General features: G+C 39.2%; 1 protein-coding gene across 4 annotated transcripts; it reads right to left on the minus strand.

Annotated features, from left to right (window-relative positions):
* Positions 1–438: 438 nt before the first annotated feature.
* LOC110899025 (TITAN-like protein) lies at positions 439–4,644 on the minus strand. 4 transcript variants are annotated; one of them, XM_022145887.2, is made up of 7 exons: positions 4,230–4,642; positions 3,160–3,286; positions 2,766–3,075; positions 2,645–2,685; positions 2,391–2,445; positions 913–1,325; positions 439–824 (listed from the first exon to the last, which is right to left on the minus strand). In XM_022145887.2, the coding sequence occupies exons 1-7, from the start codon at positions 4,556–4,558 to the stop codon at positions 804–806; spliced, it is 1,296 nt and encodes a 431-aa protein (XP_022001579.1). In that variant the 5' UTR covers positions 4,559–4,642; the 3' UTR covers positions 439–803. The 4 variants fall into 4 exon arrangements, with proteins under 4 accessions (XP_022001579.1, XP_022001577.1, XP_022001580.1 ...); XM_022145885.2 differs by having other exon boundaries at positions 2,391–2,451; XM_022145888.2 differs by having other exon boundaries at positions 2,391–2,436; positions 4,230–4,641.
* Between the last annotated feature and the right edge of the window lie 7,395 nt (positions 4,645–12,039).

The following is a 12,039-nucleotide window of genomic DNA, read 5'->3' on the forward strand; positions in this document are numbered from 1 at the left end:
AAATGTTTAATAATAAACATGTAATATTCAAAGTATGCAATAAAAAATAATGATAGAAATATTACTAGAAATAATAATAATAATAATAATAATAATAATAATAATAATAATAATAATAATAATAATAATAATAATTTACGTTTTTTCTTTTTGTAGAAAGTAAATTGCAGTTTTTAGAATCTACTATTTTCATTTTAGCGGAGCTTAAAAAATCATTCTTCTAAGATCATGAAATATGTCTACATACCGTTTACATTATTTTGTTTACAAGAACTACCTTCCTACGAGTGAAATTTCTAGAAGAGCTGAAATCATTAATTTGTCGCGTTTATTGGCCGTACGTCATTCTTCTAGAAACGAAAACACCATTAAATACCAAAAATATATTTGTATAATTTAAATAACCTTTTATAAAAATGTTTCATAAAGTTAATGAAATACCAAAAATAAAATGTGTAATAATAAACATGTAATATTCAAAGCATGCAATAAAAGTAATGATAGAAATATTACTAGAAATACTAATACTAATACTAATACTAATAATAATAATAATACTAATAATAATACTACTAACGCTAACGCTACCGCTACCGCTAACAATAATAATAATCTGTATAAAAAAACAAGATGGTAATTTTGTTTAAACTTGACATCCAAGTCCAACATGTAACTCAAAAGGCTAATATTCAGACCAGACCAGGATAACATTTTCATTTACTTGCAGTGTGACTGTACGTGTACCCTGTCCCTGTCAATAGGCAGTTTTAATCTCGACTCCTTTGTTGCTGTAAGCAAAAACATCATCCATTAGCTTCATGGCGCTGACAATCATACACAAAAGGGAAGTGTCAAATTTTACGGAATTGATGAACATATATTACAAAAGATGATAAAGAGTTATAAGCTTACCATTCTCTTGCTTATATAAGGCTGTAGCTGCATTGACGAATCAGCATTTTGACTTTCATCTTTAATCGGTTTCTTAGCCTCCACCTCAAATTCTTTTCGGGAATCCTTCCTGCTACCCGATTGCCACACTCTACCAAAGTTGGGAAGCCAGCTGGCATCAAATGTATTAACAGGCAACGCCCCTCGTTTCTCCATCTCCATCTCTAACTTTCTTTTCTCTGCCCAAGCTGCGCCAACCCTTTTAGGATTTAATTTTGACTTCACGGTTTTAGTTTTGGTTTTATTTTTAGTTTTGATTGCATCAAGATGAATCCCATTGGTTGCACTAAACCAAGGAGGAGGTGCTCCTGAATGCACGTTTCCTGCATTCGGTTCATAGAATGTAGAAGAAATTTGTGTGAGCTGCTGCAGACCTGTAAAAAAATACCGTGTTATTAAGTCTCATGCGTGTATTAATATAATTTCCAGATGTGGCAAATGCATTGGCTCAGGTCAAAATGTGTACTTTTGGTATGCGCGGATACATGTCGGTTGATAGGGTTAACGAAATGAGTGTCCATTCAAAACTTTTAAAGTTGCATCAATAAATGACATGTCGAACGTGATTATAAAAACTATATTATTACAATACTGATATAGTAGTTGAGCTAATGATATGGTAAATTCCCACATCTAACAATTTCAGGTGGCTACGGTTTCAGACACCAATAATCTGGTGGTTGAAATGCTCAAACAATAATAAAAAGAAGAGTAAAATGTTATTTTCGTCCATGAGGTTTGGCCACTTTTGCATCTTTCGTCCAAAGGTTTGTTTTTCCGCATTTGGATCCAAAAGGCTTGAAATCTTGCCATTTTCATCCAAATCGTTAACTCCATCCATTATTCCCCGTTGAATGAGGGGCATTTCCGTCTATTAGACATTTTTTATTAAAATAAAAAACACTAAGAAATAAAGATCCACCTCTGTTGACTTTCTCCCTACCCAAACCCTTTATCACAAAAAAATGTCTAAAAAGACGAAAATGCCCCCTGACTTAACGTTAAAAAATGGATGAAGTTAACTAGTCGAATAAAAATGGCACAATTTCAAACCTTTTGAATCCCGATGCGGAAAAACAAACATATGGACGAAAGTCGCAAAACTAGCCAAACCTCAGGAATGAAACTGACATTTTACTCTAAAAGAATGTGACTCGGGTTCGAACCAATCGGGGCTTTAATCCCGGATTTGAACCTAAAGCCTGACGGGGGGGGGGGGGGGGCGAGGGTTTACGGATTCCATCCGGTTCCCACGCATCAGGGGGCTCGGTCTCATGGTGGTCAAGGAGTCGACCTTGGACATAGCCCCGAGCAGGGTGGGTTTACACGTGAGATTCTTTGCCGTTCCAAAAACAAGAATATTAGAAAATCAACCAAAATACAGAAAAGAGATCAAGCAACACTAAGAGCAACAAATGAATTGAGATTGTTAAAGATACCTGCTGAACTACCATTCCCATTAGATTCCCTTTTCTCTGCATATACCTGGCATGTCTTCCCCTATGACATTAGTATATGCCAAAAATATTGGCAAAAAGTGCAAAAAAAAAAAAAAAAAAAAAAAAACCCGACAAGATAACAAACCAATTGGTCAAAACTATGATACTAGACAATGCTGCATGATAATAAATGGTATTAAACCATATAATTAACATTTAAACACTAAGAGTCCTCATGCTGATTAGAAACATACCAGCCCATTGTGATGATAACCTTCAGTTAAGCCACTCACACCTGCATTACATGAGTTTTAATAAAAAGTCTTTATGTAAACCATAAAAGTTTCAAAATATGTATAATGGGAAGATAATCACCTCTTAAGTTATTTGCAAAATTTGCATTTGAAGCTGACGACAACGATTGATTATCATATGAAGAAGTGCTGGTTGCCACATGTCCGGATAGATCTGAATGGGATACCTGATATTTCTCATTTGTATAATCTTGTAAAGGTAAAACATTATTTTGATAACTTGAATTATGAGAGATGATACGAGTTCTGTCAAAGTTATCTACATAATCAAATTTCCGTTCATTGTGGATATCATTTGAAGGTCCGATTAACGGTCCATGAGATTGTTCACTGCCACTTCCACTCGTCAACGATATGCATTTCTTTTCATACTGCAATAACACATAAATGGAAATCATAAAGATACTATTTACACAATGACAATGCTGGTCACAAAAGTAAATAATCAAATATACCTTAGCAAGATCTGCTTCAGTAAACCTGAAACGATCAATTTGATCCATTCCACCACCGTATTTCCACATAAAACTTTTTAAGTTTCTTAAATGATCTGCACTTGCAAGATGTCTGATTCCATTCTCACTGACAAACCAACATAAAAATGTTTTGAAACTTTCAATGTCATTATTACAACTTAGAGAATCAAAATCATATTTATAATTGCATGGTTATAAAGATCATTAGGCGCTAGTCAAGCGGTTGGGTACTGACTAGCAATTCATTGGGATTAAACGAATTGAAATTTTATATGTAGTTTTTGAAACTTATTATACATATACAAAAATTTTCAAAATTTCATATACAAATTTTCAAACTTATTAATTGGATACTTCAAAATATTAACCAACATTTGAGCGATTTTGACTGCCTTTGACAGATTACAAGTTTTAGGTCCAACTAGGTGAAATTTAATCAGTAAACTACAGATTACCGATTAATCGGCAATTACACCCGATTTTACAACACTGCATAGTTCAGATAATTAGTTGATTGAAGCTACTGTTGGTCACATAACTTTACATCCATTAACATGAACCAAACAATAAAAACTGATCACAAACATGAACCAAACAATCAAAACTAGTTGCTAAAAACATTAAACCCTAATTTCCTACAATTATGTCCATGTAAATACTCAACAACTATAAACGAACACCATCCACCTACATTCTCTCGATATTAAAAGCAGATTTAACAGATCAGATAACGATACCTTGCTCACCACGTAAAAGCGATATCATACTCATAATTCAGATAATTAGTTGAATAAAGCTAGGGTTAGTCATTCTAACTTTACATCCATCAACATCTACAAATTTGATAATTCTAACCCTAATTAATCACAAACCTGAACCTAACAATCAAAACTGATTACTGAAACCTTTAAACCCTAATTTTCTACAATTATGTTCACGTATATACTCAAATCCCTCTAGAATCACTAAAATGCTACACTAACAACTATAAACGAATAAAAAACCGAGTAAATGTATAATAATGGATGAGATAACGATAACTTGCTCACCACGTAAAAGCGCTATCGTGTTCTGTAACATCGGAATCACAAAACACGCACCAAAACTTGTTGCGAGAAGCGAGATCCGGAGGAAGTAAGCTAGGGTTCTTCAGGAAGAACCGTACGTCGGAAATTTTGGTTTGAAATCGAGATAGGAAAGAGGATAGAGATTTGACGTGGTTCGGAAAGAAGTTGTGGCGGCGACCTTGGTTGTGATTGAGCTTGCATACTTTACAGAATTCGAATTCGGTGTTCTTCCGCTTCGGTTTCGGATTTGAGTGACTCTCCGGTGTACCGGTGCTAGGGTTAGGGTTCTGAGGCTCCGGTGGTGGTTCCATTCGCCAATCGTTCAGGCGAGAATCTTGTGTTCGGTATTCTGTTTCCGATCCAGTTTTTGCGTCACCGAAAACATATATTTTTTACTTGGTTTGTAAAAAGAAAAAATTACTTAGGGGGTGTTTGGCCTAGCTTTTTTAACAAAGCTTATAGCTTTTTTAGCTTTTTCTTTTACAAAATAAGCTTAATTTGGTGTTTGGTTTAGCTTTTTAAGTTTATGCTTATTAGCTTATATAAGCTAATTTTAAGAAGCTTACTTGAAGATGTTTTTTTAGCTTATTTTGAAAAAGCTTCTTTGTGTAAGGGTAAATGATATAAAAAAAGCTATAAGCTAATCCAAACACTTAAACAAGGCTTATCAAATGATAGAAAATAAGCTATAAGCTACTTAAAAATATAAGCATAAGCCAAAAAATAAAAGCTAGGCCAAACACCCCCTTAGTATGTAAAAAAAACTATTAGCCTATGCGTAGTGGTTTAGTGAATAATGCCCCTACCCTTGGGTCTTTGGGTGTTTTTCGTCATATGGCAGTCCAGTCAGCAAGGAGCCATTATTGAGCGTTTTTACAAAAAGGGCTGAAGGGGTAAGGTCCCAAAAACCTCATAATAAATATTTGGGACCATACCAAAACCTTACTGATCAGCCTTGTACCTTGCGCGGCCACGCACTGGTCTCACAAAAAGAGATTTAAAGAACAGTCAACTGTCAACACTTGCGCGCCCAAAGAAAATCATAAACCTTTGCGCTTTCTCCCATAGACAAAGGATGAAAATCCTGAAATAAACACTCTCGCCTAAATATCCAGACCTGGATATTATTTACCCAGACTTGGGATTTATTATTCACCTGTCTCCACACGATAAGGTGCCACACCAGATTACAGCAGTAATCTTCTAGAAGAAATACAATCGTGCACCACCAAGACGGTTACAACCGTCTGGACACGTGTCACAATCTCAAGCATCCCTGAATTCACAACGGAAGCATGCAATTGGAAAGTAATCTCCACTTGATCACTTTACACGTGGCAAATTCCCAGCCTTCGATCTAAGCCACGATGGTTAGACCAAAACAAATAAACATGGTTCAAGGAGGTCCGTCACGAAGACCAAATAAGCGGAACAATGATCAACATTGGAGGGAACAACAAGTCGTATTTCCTGTTGTTCCTGGAGGCCCTCAAGAAGAACGACCAGTAATTATTACTGGCATCTTCGGCCACTACCGGACAGACTATATGTTTATAGATCCGGGAAGCTCGATGGACATCATATACGAGCAGTGCTTCAAACAGCTTGATCCAGAAGACAAAGCACGTTTAGAACCGGTTGATTTTCCTCTCACCGGATTCTGCAATGAAGCTGTATTCCCATTAGGGCAAATAGCTTTCTCTGTGACTCTATCGGATGGTGAGCATTCACGGACAGTCACAGTAAATTTCATGGTCATGCCGGCAACATCACGACATGATGTCCTGCTTGGAAGAAGATCACAAAGAGAATTCAGCATGATCACCTCTATCCCACACGCTGCATGTGGATTTCCAACGGAGACTGGAGTAGCAATTCTATACTCAAGTAAAGAGGTCATGTACGTAGATGACGAACCACCGGCAAAGGTAGCCAAACCTTCAGCATTAAACGAACCGGAGAAATAGGTCCTGAACAACGAATATCCGGAACAGACCATCCTGCTAGGACACGCCATTTCACCGACAACACGAATACAATTAAAAGAATTGTTGACCAACAACAAAGATATATTCGCATGGTGCCCGGCATACATGACGGGGGTTCCACGCGACATAGCGTAACATTGCTTGAATATCAAACCATCAGCAGAACCTGTTGCTCAGGGGAGGCGTAGCTTTAGTGAAGAAAAAGCGAAAGCCATGGACGAACAAGTGACAGAATTACTCAATGCGGGAATCTTAGGCGAAGTTAAATACCACACATGGGTTGCCAACCCAGTAATGGTACAGAAACACAGTGGCGGATGGAGAATGTGCGTCGACTTCAAATACCTGAATAAAGCGTGCCCAAAAGATTGTTACGCGCTTCCGGAGATAGACAAAAAAGTCGACTCTCTAGCGTCATTCAGATGGAAGTGTTTTCTCAACTGCTACAAAGGCTATCATCAGGTCCAGATGAAGGAAGAAGATGAAGATAAAACTGCATTCCGCACAGATAAGGGCATCTTCTGTTACACTAAAATGCCCTTTGGCTTGCGCAATGCGGGCGCAACTTACCAACGCTTGATGGACACACTTTTCAGAGGTGACATTGGCAAGACAGTCGAGGTATACATGGATGACCTCGTTATCATGAGCCACGAGGAAGACACAATGCTTAACAATATTCAGCGCACGTTCGACTCTTTGCGCAACGTATACCTGAAACTGAATCCAACAAAATGCTCTTTTGGCATGGAGGAGGGAAAATTTTTGGGCTTTATAGTCACAAGAGACGGTTTTAAAGTAAATCCAGAAAAAGTTCAGGCCATTCAGCTAATGCCATCACCTGCAACAATAAAAGAGATGCAAAGACTCGTCGGGCGCTTAGCAGCCTTGAACAGATTCTTGGCTAATCATGCGGCAAAGTCTTACCCATTCATCAACATGTTGCGAAATTGCGCAAAGAAAACCGACTTTCAGTGGACACCTGAAGCAGAAGCAGCATTCAAACAAATGAAAGAATGTTTAATTCAGCTACCAACGCTGATTGCGCCAAAAGAAAAAGAACCATTGATTTTATACCTATCTGCTGCGGAAGTAGCGGTAGGTGCAGTATTGATGGTAGAACGAGAAAACATTCAGACTCCAATTTACTATATAAGTAAGATGCTCACCGGCCCAGAAACTCGTTACTCGATGATAGAAAAACTAGTCTTAGCACTAGTACATGCATCACGACGCCTACGTAGGTATTTTTCGGGCCACGTCATCACAGTTCTCACCAATTATCATTTAGGCCAAATCTTATCCAAACCCGACGTGGCGGGAAGGATGGCTAAATGGGCTATTGAGCTGGGGGGATACAATATCTTGTATAGACCAAGACCAGCAACTAAAGGGCAAGTTCTAGCAGACTTTGCCACAGAAGTTCCCATCGACAAAGTTTAAGAGTGCGAGGCGATCCAGAACCCTATTCCTGTTTTCAATGATAGGGTATGGACTCTACACACAAATGGAACTTCCAATGACGACGGAGCCGGCGCAGGCCTTCGATTAGTCAGTCCCGATGATCACGAACTTACATATGCTATACACTTGGATTTCCGAAGCACGAACAACGAAGCCGAATATGAAGCATTCTTGGCAGGTCTCCGCTTAGCACTTAAAATGGGAGCAAGAAACCTTGAAGCCAACGTCGACTCAAAGCTAGTGGTCGAGCAAGTTAATGGCCATTATGATGCTAAAGGAGAAGTTATGGCATTATACCTTGAACAAGCGCGAGCATTAATCAGCCAATTCCAGACATTCAGGGTTAATCATATAAACAGAAGTGAAAACAAACATGCGGACGCATTGAGCAAATTGGCCGTGACCAGCTTCAAGCACTTAGCAAAAGAAGTGCGCATAGAGGTACTGTCCAATCCCTCTGTTCCTCTCAAACAAGTCAACATCATAGAGATCGGCAGTCTGTCCTGGATGTCCCCGATCATTTCGTACCTACAGCACGGGAAACTCCCGGAGGAAAAAGCAGAAGCCAGGAAAATTCAGAATAAAGCAATAAACTACGAAATGGAAGACGGCATTCTATACAGAAAGTCATTCATGCGACCATTACTCAGATGCGTTGACAAGACAGACGCGCAATACCTGATCAGAGAAATCCACGAAGGCTTGTGCGGAATACATGCTGGTCCACGTATGGTAATAGCCAAAATAATGAGCGCAGGATATTATTGGCCGGGAATGCACGTAGATGCGGTAGAAATCTTACGGAAATGCACAGCATGCCAACGTCACGCGCCAAAGACGCTCCGACCAAAAAATCCACTGGTACCGGTCACATCCGCTTGGCCATTTCAACAATGGGGCATCGATCTTGTTGGCCCATTTCCTGACGCGCCAGGCGCAGTAAAATTCATCATCGTTGCGGTCGATTACTTCACCAAATGGGTGGAAGCCAAAGCTTTGGCCTCAACCACAGCGATGGTAATCCGCAAATTTATATGGAACATATTATTTGCAGATTTGGGTTACCATTGCGCATTATCTCTGACAATGGCACAAACTTCGCCTCAGAAGATCTTCAAAAATGGTTCAAAGAAATGTAGATCGAGCATAACTTTGCCTCTGTCGCGCATCCACAAGCGAACGGTCAGGTAGAAAGTGTAAACAAGCAGATCGTTGATGGCATAAAAGCGCGACTTGGGACAGCGCGCAGAGGATGGGTTGACGAACTCCCCAGCATCCTATGGGCACATCGTACAATGGCAAAGACTAGCACGGGAGAAACTCCATTCAGCCTGGTCTACGGGACAGAAGCGGTAATCCCAGCCAAAATCGGTCTTCCATCACCGCGCATGATAGCCATGGAAAAACAGAACAATGAGCAAGAGCGAAGAATGGATTTAGACTTTCTTGAGGAAAGGCGCGAGAACGCCGCCATCACTGAAGCAAGGTACAAATCCAAACTCGAAAAATATTACAATGCGCGCGTACGCGTATTGTCACAACCCCCGATCCCTAATTCCCGGGAACGGGCGGCCGTGAGCCAGTTTCGGTGGTATCACGTTTATTTATTCAATTTGGCAGCGGAAATTTTCATCAGGACCGTAGTTAGGAAATATGTTATCAGAGTAAACCACCATATTTTATAACACTAAACACATGGGTAAAACCCAAGTTTTCAGTACATACATTTCATAGGAATAAATCCTATTTTATTTAATAAAAACATCTATTTTATTCTTAGGTAACTTTATTGCCACTTTTCCAAGCCTTCAGTGCTGTCCAGCTGGCTTCTATTTGGCTTTCACATTTTGTTACCTGAAACGCATTTTAAAAACAGTTTGTCAGTGGGAAATACTGGTGAGTGAATCCCAGTTTAATCAAGTTTAAATAAAAAGTCACAGTGAACAGTATTGAGGGCGCATCCGCAATTACATTTGTTTCCAAGTTATATCAATTACCACCACTCGGTACTGTCGTTCCGACTTATGGTCATGTTACTCCTTTACCAGGTGGTAACAAATTTTGTATACAAAACCCCAAATTTACCGACTGTAATTGTATTCTTACAAATACTCGATAACTGCTATTCACATGGAAAAGTATTTAAGGTTTTGTAAAAACAGTTAACAAAAAGTGGATCAACTCACAAAAATGAGTATATAAAAAGAAGGATCACTCACATTGCTATCTTAGATTACTCTTTAGGGTTTCCTGGTGAAAATCTATAAATTACACAAATGCACGTGTGTTAGTATAATAACTCATTTTAACATTAGTAATACCCTCCCCGAGACGGCATTCCAACGACTACGTCGGGCAGAACCACGACAGCCGTTACGGAACCCTAGATCAATCGGACAGAGTATCTAATACAAATCCAGGGGTTATAATACTTAAAACGTAGCAGAACCTCGCTATTTAAGGGGGTATAATACCCGGGTATAATAACTCTACTACAGAAATTTAGATTGAAAGAAAGGAAATGAATGATCGGAACTCAAGGCCCGTTGCTCTCTTATATAGAGCTGTAATCGAGGTTTCTCACGGCCCGCGTAAAGGTAGACAAGGGTCTACGTGGCCTGCGTCAAACTTAGTCAGCGTGATAGCTTGGTTGGGTCAGCGTATAGGCTTGCCGTGTGTTGGGCCACGTGGCCGCACTGGGCTGCGCCACAACTTAGGTCGCTCGCGGCCCGCGTGAACTATCGAGAACTCTTACGCGGCCCGCTTCAACTTAAAGAAATCAAAGGAATCCGGTTTACATTTTTATACGGCCCGCGTGAGATGTTGGGGTGGGTCTACGCGGCCCGCCTTAGCTTAAGATTTATTGTTTTTAATTTATTTTATATGTTATAATCTAATTTGGGCTCGGTTTTCACATACGGAGTGTAATATAAAACATATTTGGACATTTCAATGTAATAGGGTGTCGGAAAAATATTCGAGGGTGTTGGTTTACGTTAGGGTTGTTATATCCTCCCCACCTTGTTTTAGAGCTCGTCCTCGAGATCTACTGGAACAAGTGTGGATATTTCTTTTGCATTTCTGATTCTAGCTCACATGTATACTCAGGTCCTCTTTTGGAGTCCCACTTCACTTTGACCAGAACTAGTCTCTTGTGCTTGAGATTCTTAATTTTCCTATCTTCAATTTGCAGAGGCCTCTCTACAAACTTGAGTTGTTCATTTACCTCTATATCTTGAAGAGGTACTACGAGTGATTCATCAGCTAGGCACTTTTTAAGATTGGATACATGAAATACATCATGTATTCCTGCCATTTCCTCTGGCAGTTGTAGCTGGTAGGCTACAAGTCCTATTCTTTTAATAATTTCAAAAGGTCCAATGTACCTGGGACTTAGCTTTCCTTTTTTGATGAATCTTACTACTCCTTTCCAAGGAGAGACTTTTAACAACACTTTGTCACCTACTTGGAATTCTAACGGCTTACGTCTGTTATCAGCGTAGCTCTTCTGTCGATCACGTGCTGCTTTCAGTCGTTCCTTGACTTGAATGATTTTGTCAGTTGTTTCTTGCTCTATCTCGGGTCCAGATAGTTGCTTTTCCCCAATTCCTGCCCAACAGACTGGGGTTCTGCACTTTCGTCCATAAAGTGCTTCGAATGGTGCAGCATTAATACTTGTGTGATAACTGTTATTATAAGAAAATTCTATTAAGGGTAAGTGATCATCCCAATTCCCTCCAAAATCAATTACACAAGCTCTAAGCATGTCCTCCATTGTCTGAATGGTCCTTTCACTTTGTTCGTCCGTTTGAGGATGATAAGTCGTGCTTAGATTTAGCTTGGTTCCCATTGCTTTTTGGAAACTTGACCAAAAATGAGAGGTAAAACGGCTATCCCTATCAGAAACAATTGATAAAGGAATCCCATGTAATGAAACAATTTTGTTTACATACAATGTGGCTAATTGTTCCATGCTAAAAGTTTCCTTCATTGGTAAGAAATGAGCTGACTTAGTTAGCCTATCTACATTCACCCAGATTGTATCATTACCTTTTCTTGTTTTGGGTAGCTTGGTAACAAAATCCATTGTTATTAATTCCCATTTCCAGACTGGCATTTCCAATTGCTGTAATAGACCTGAGGGTTTCTGATGTTCAGCTTTAACTTGTGAGCAAGTTAAACATTTAGAAACATAAGCTGCTATATCCTTTTTCATTCCTATCCACCAGAAATTTTTCCTTAAATCCTGGTACATTTTATCACTTCCTGGATGCATCGTATATTTAGATTTATGAGCTTCTTCTAATATACGGTGACGTAAATTTCCGAATTTAGGTATC

Source organism: Helianthus annuus, chromosome 4 (genome assembly GCF_002127325.2).
Source record: "Helianthus annuus cultivar XRQ/B chromosome 4, HanXRQr2.0-SUNRISE, whole genome shotgun sequence".
Classification (NCBI taxonomy): domain Eukaryota; kingdom Viridiplantae; phylum Streptophyta; class Magnoliopsida; order Asterales; family Asteraceae; genus Helianthus; species Helianthus annuus.

Excerpts from the sequence above, each read along its gene's own strand:
- LOC110899025 (XM_022145885.2), bottom strand. The coding sequence starts at position 4,558 with ATGGAACCACCACCGGAGCCTCAGAACCCTAACCCTAGCACCGGTACA. Across the intron at positions 2,452-2,644 it reads GTTATCATCACAATGGGCTG|GGGAAGACATGCCAGGTATA; the intron begins GTATGTTTCTAA and ends CTAATGTCATAG. Across the intron at positions 825-912 it reads CTTATATAAGCAAGAGAATG|CGCCATGAAGCTAATGGATG; the intron begins GTAAGCTTATAA and ends TATGATTGTCAG.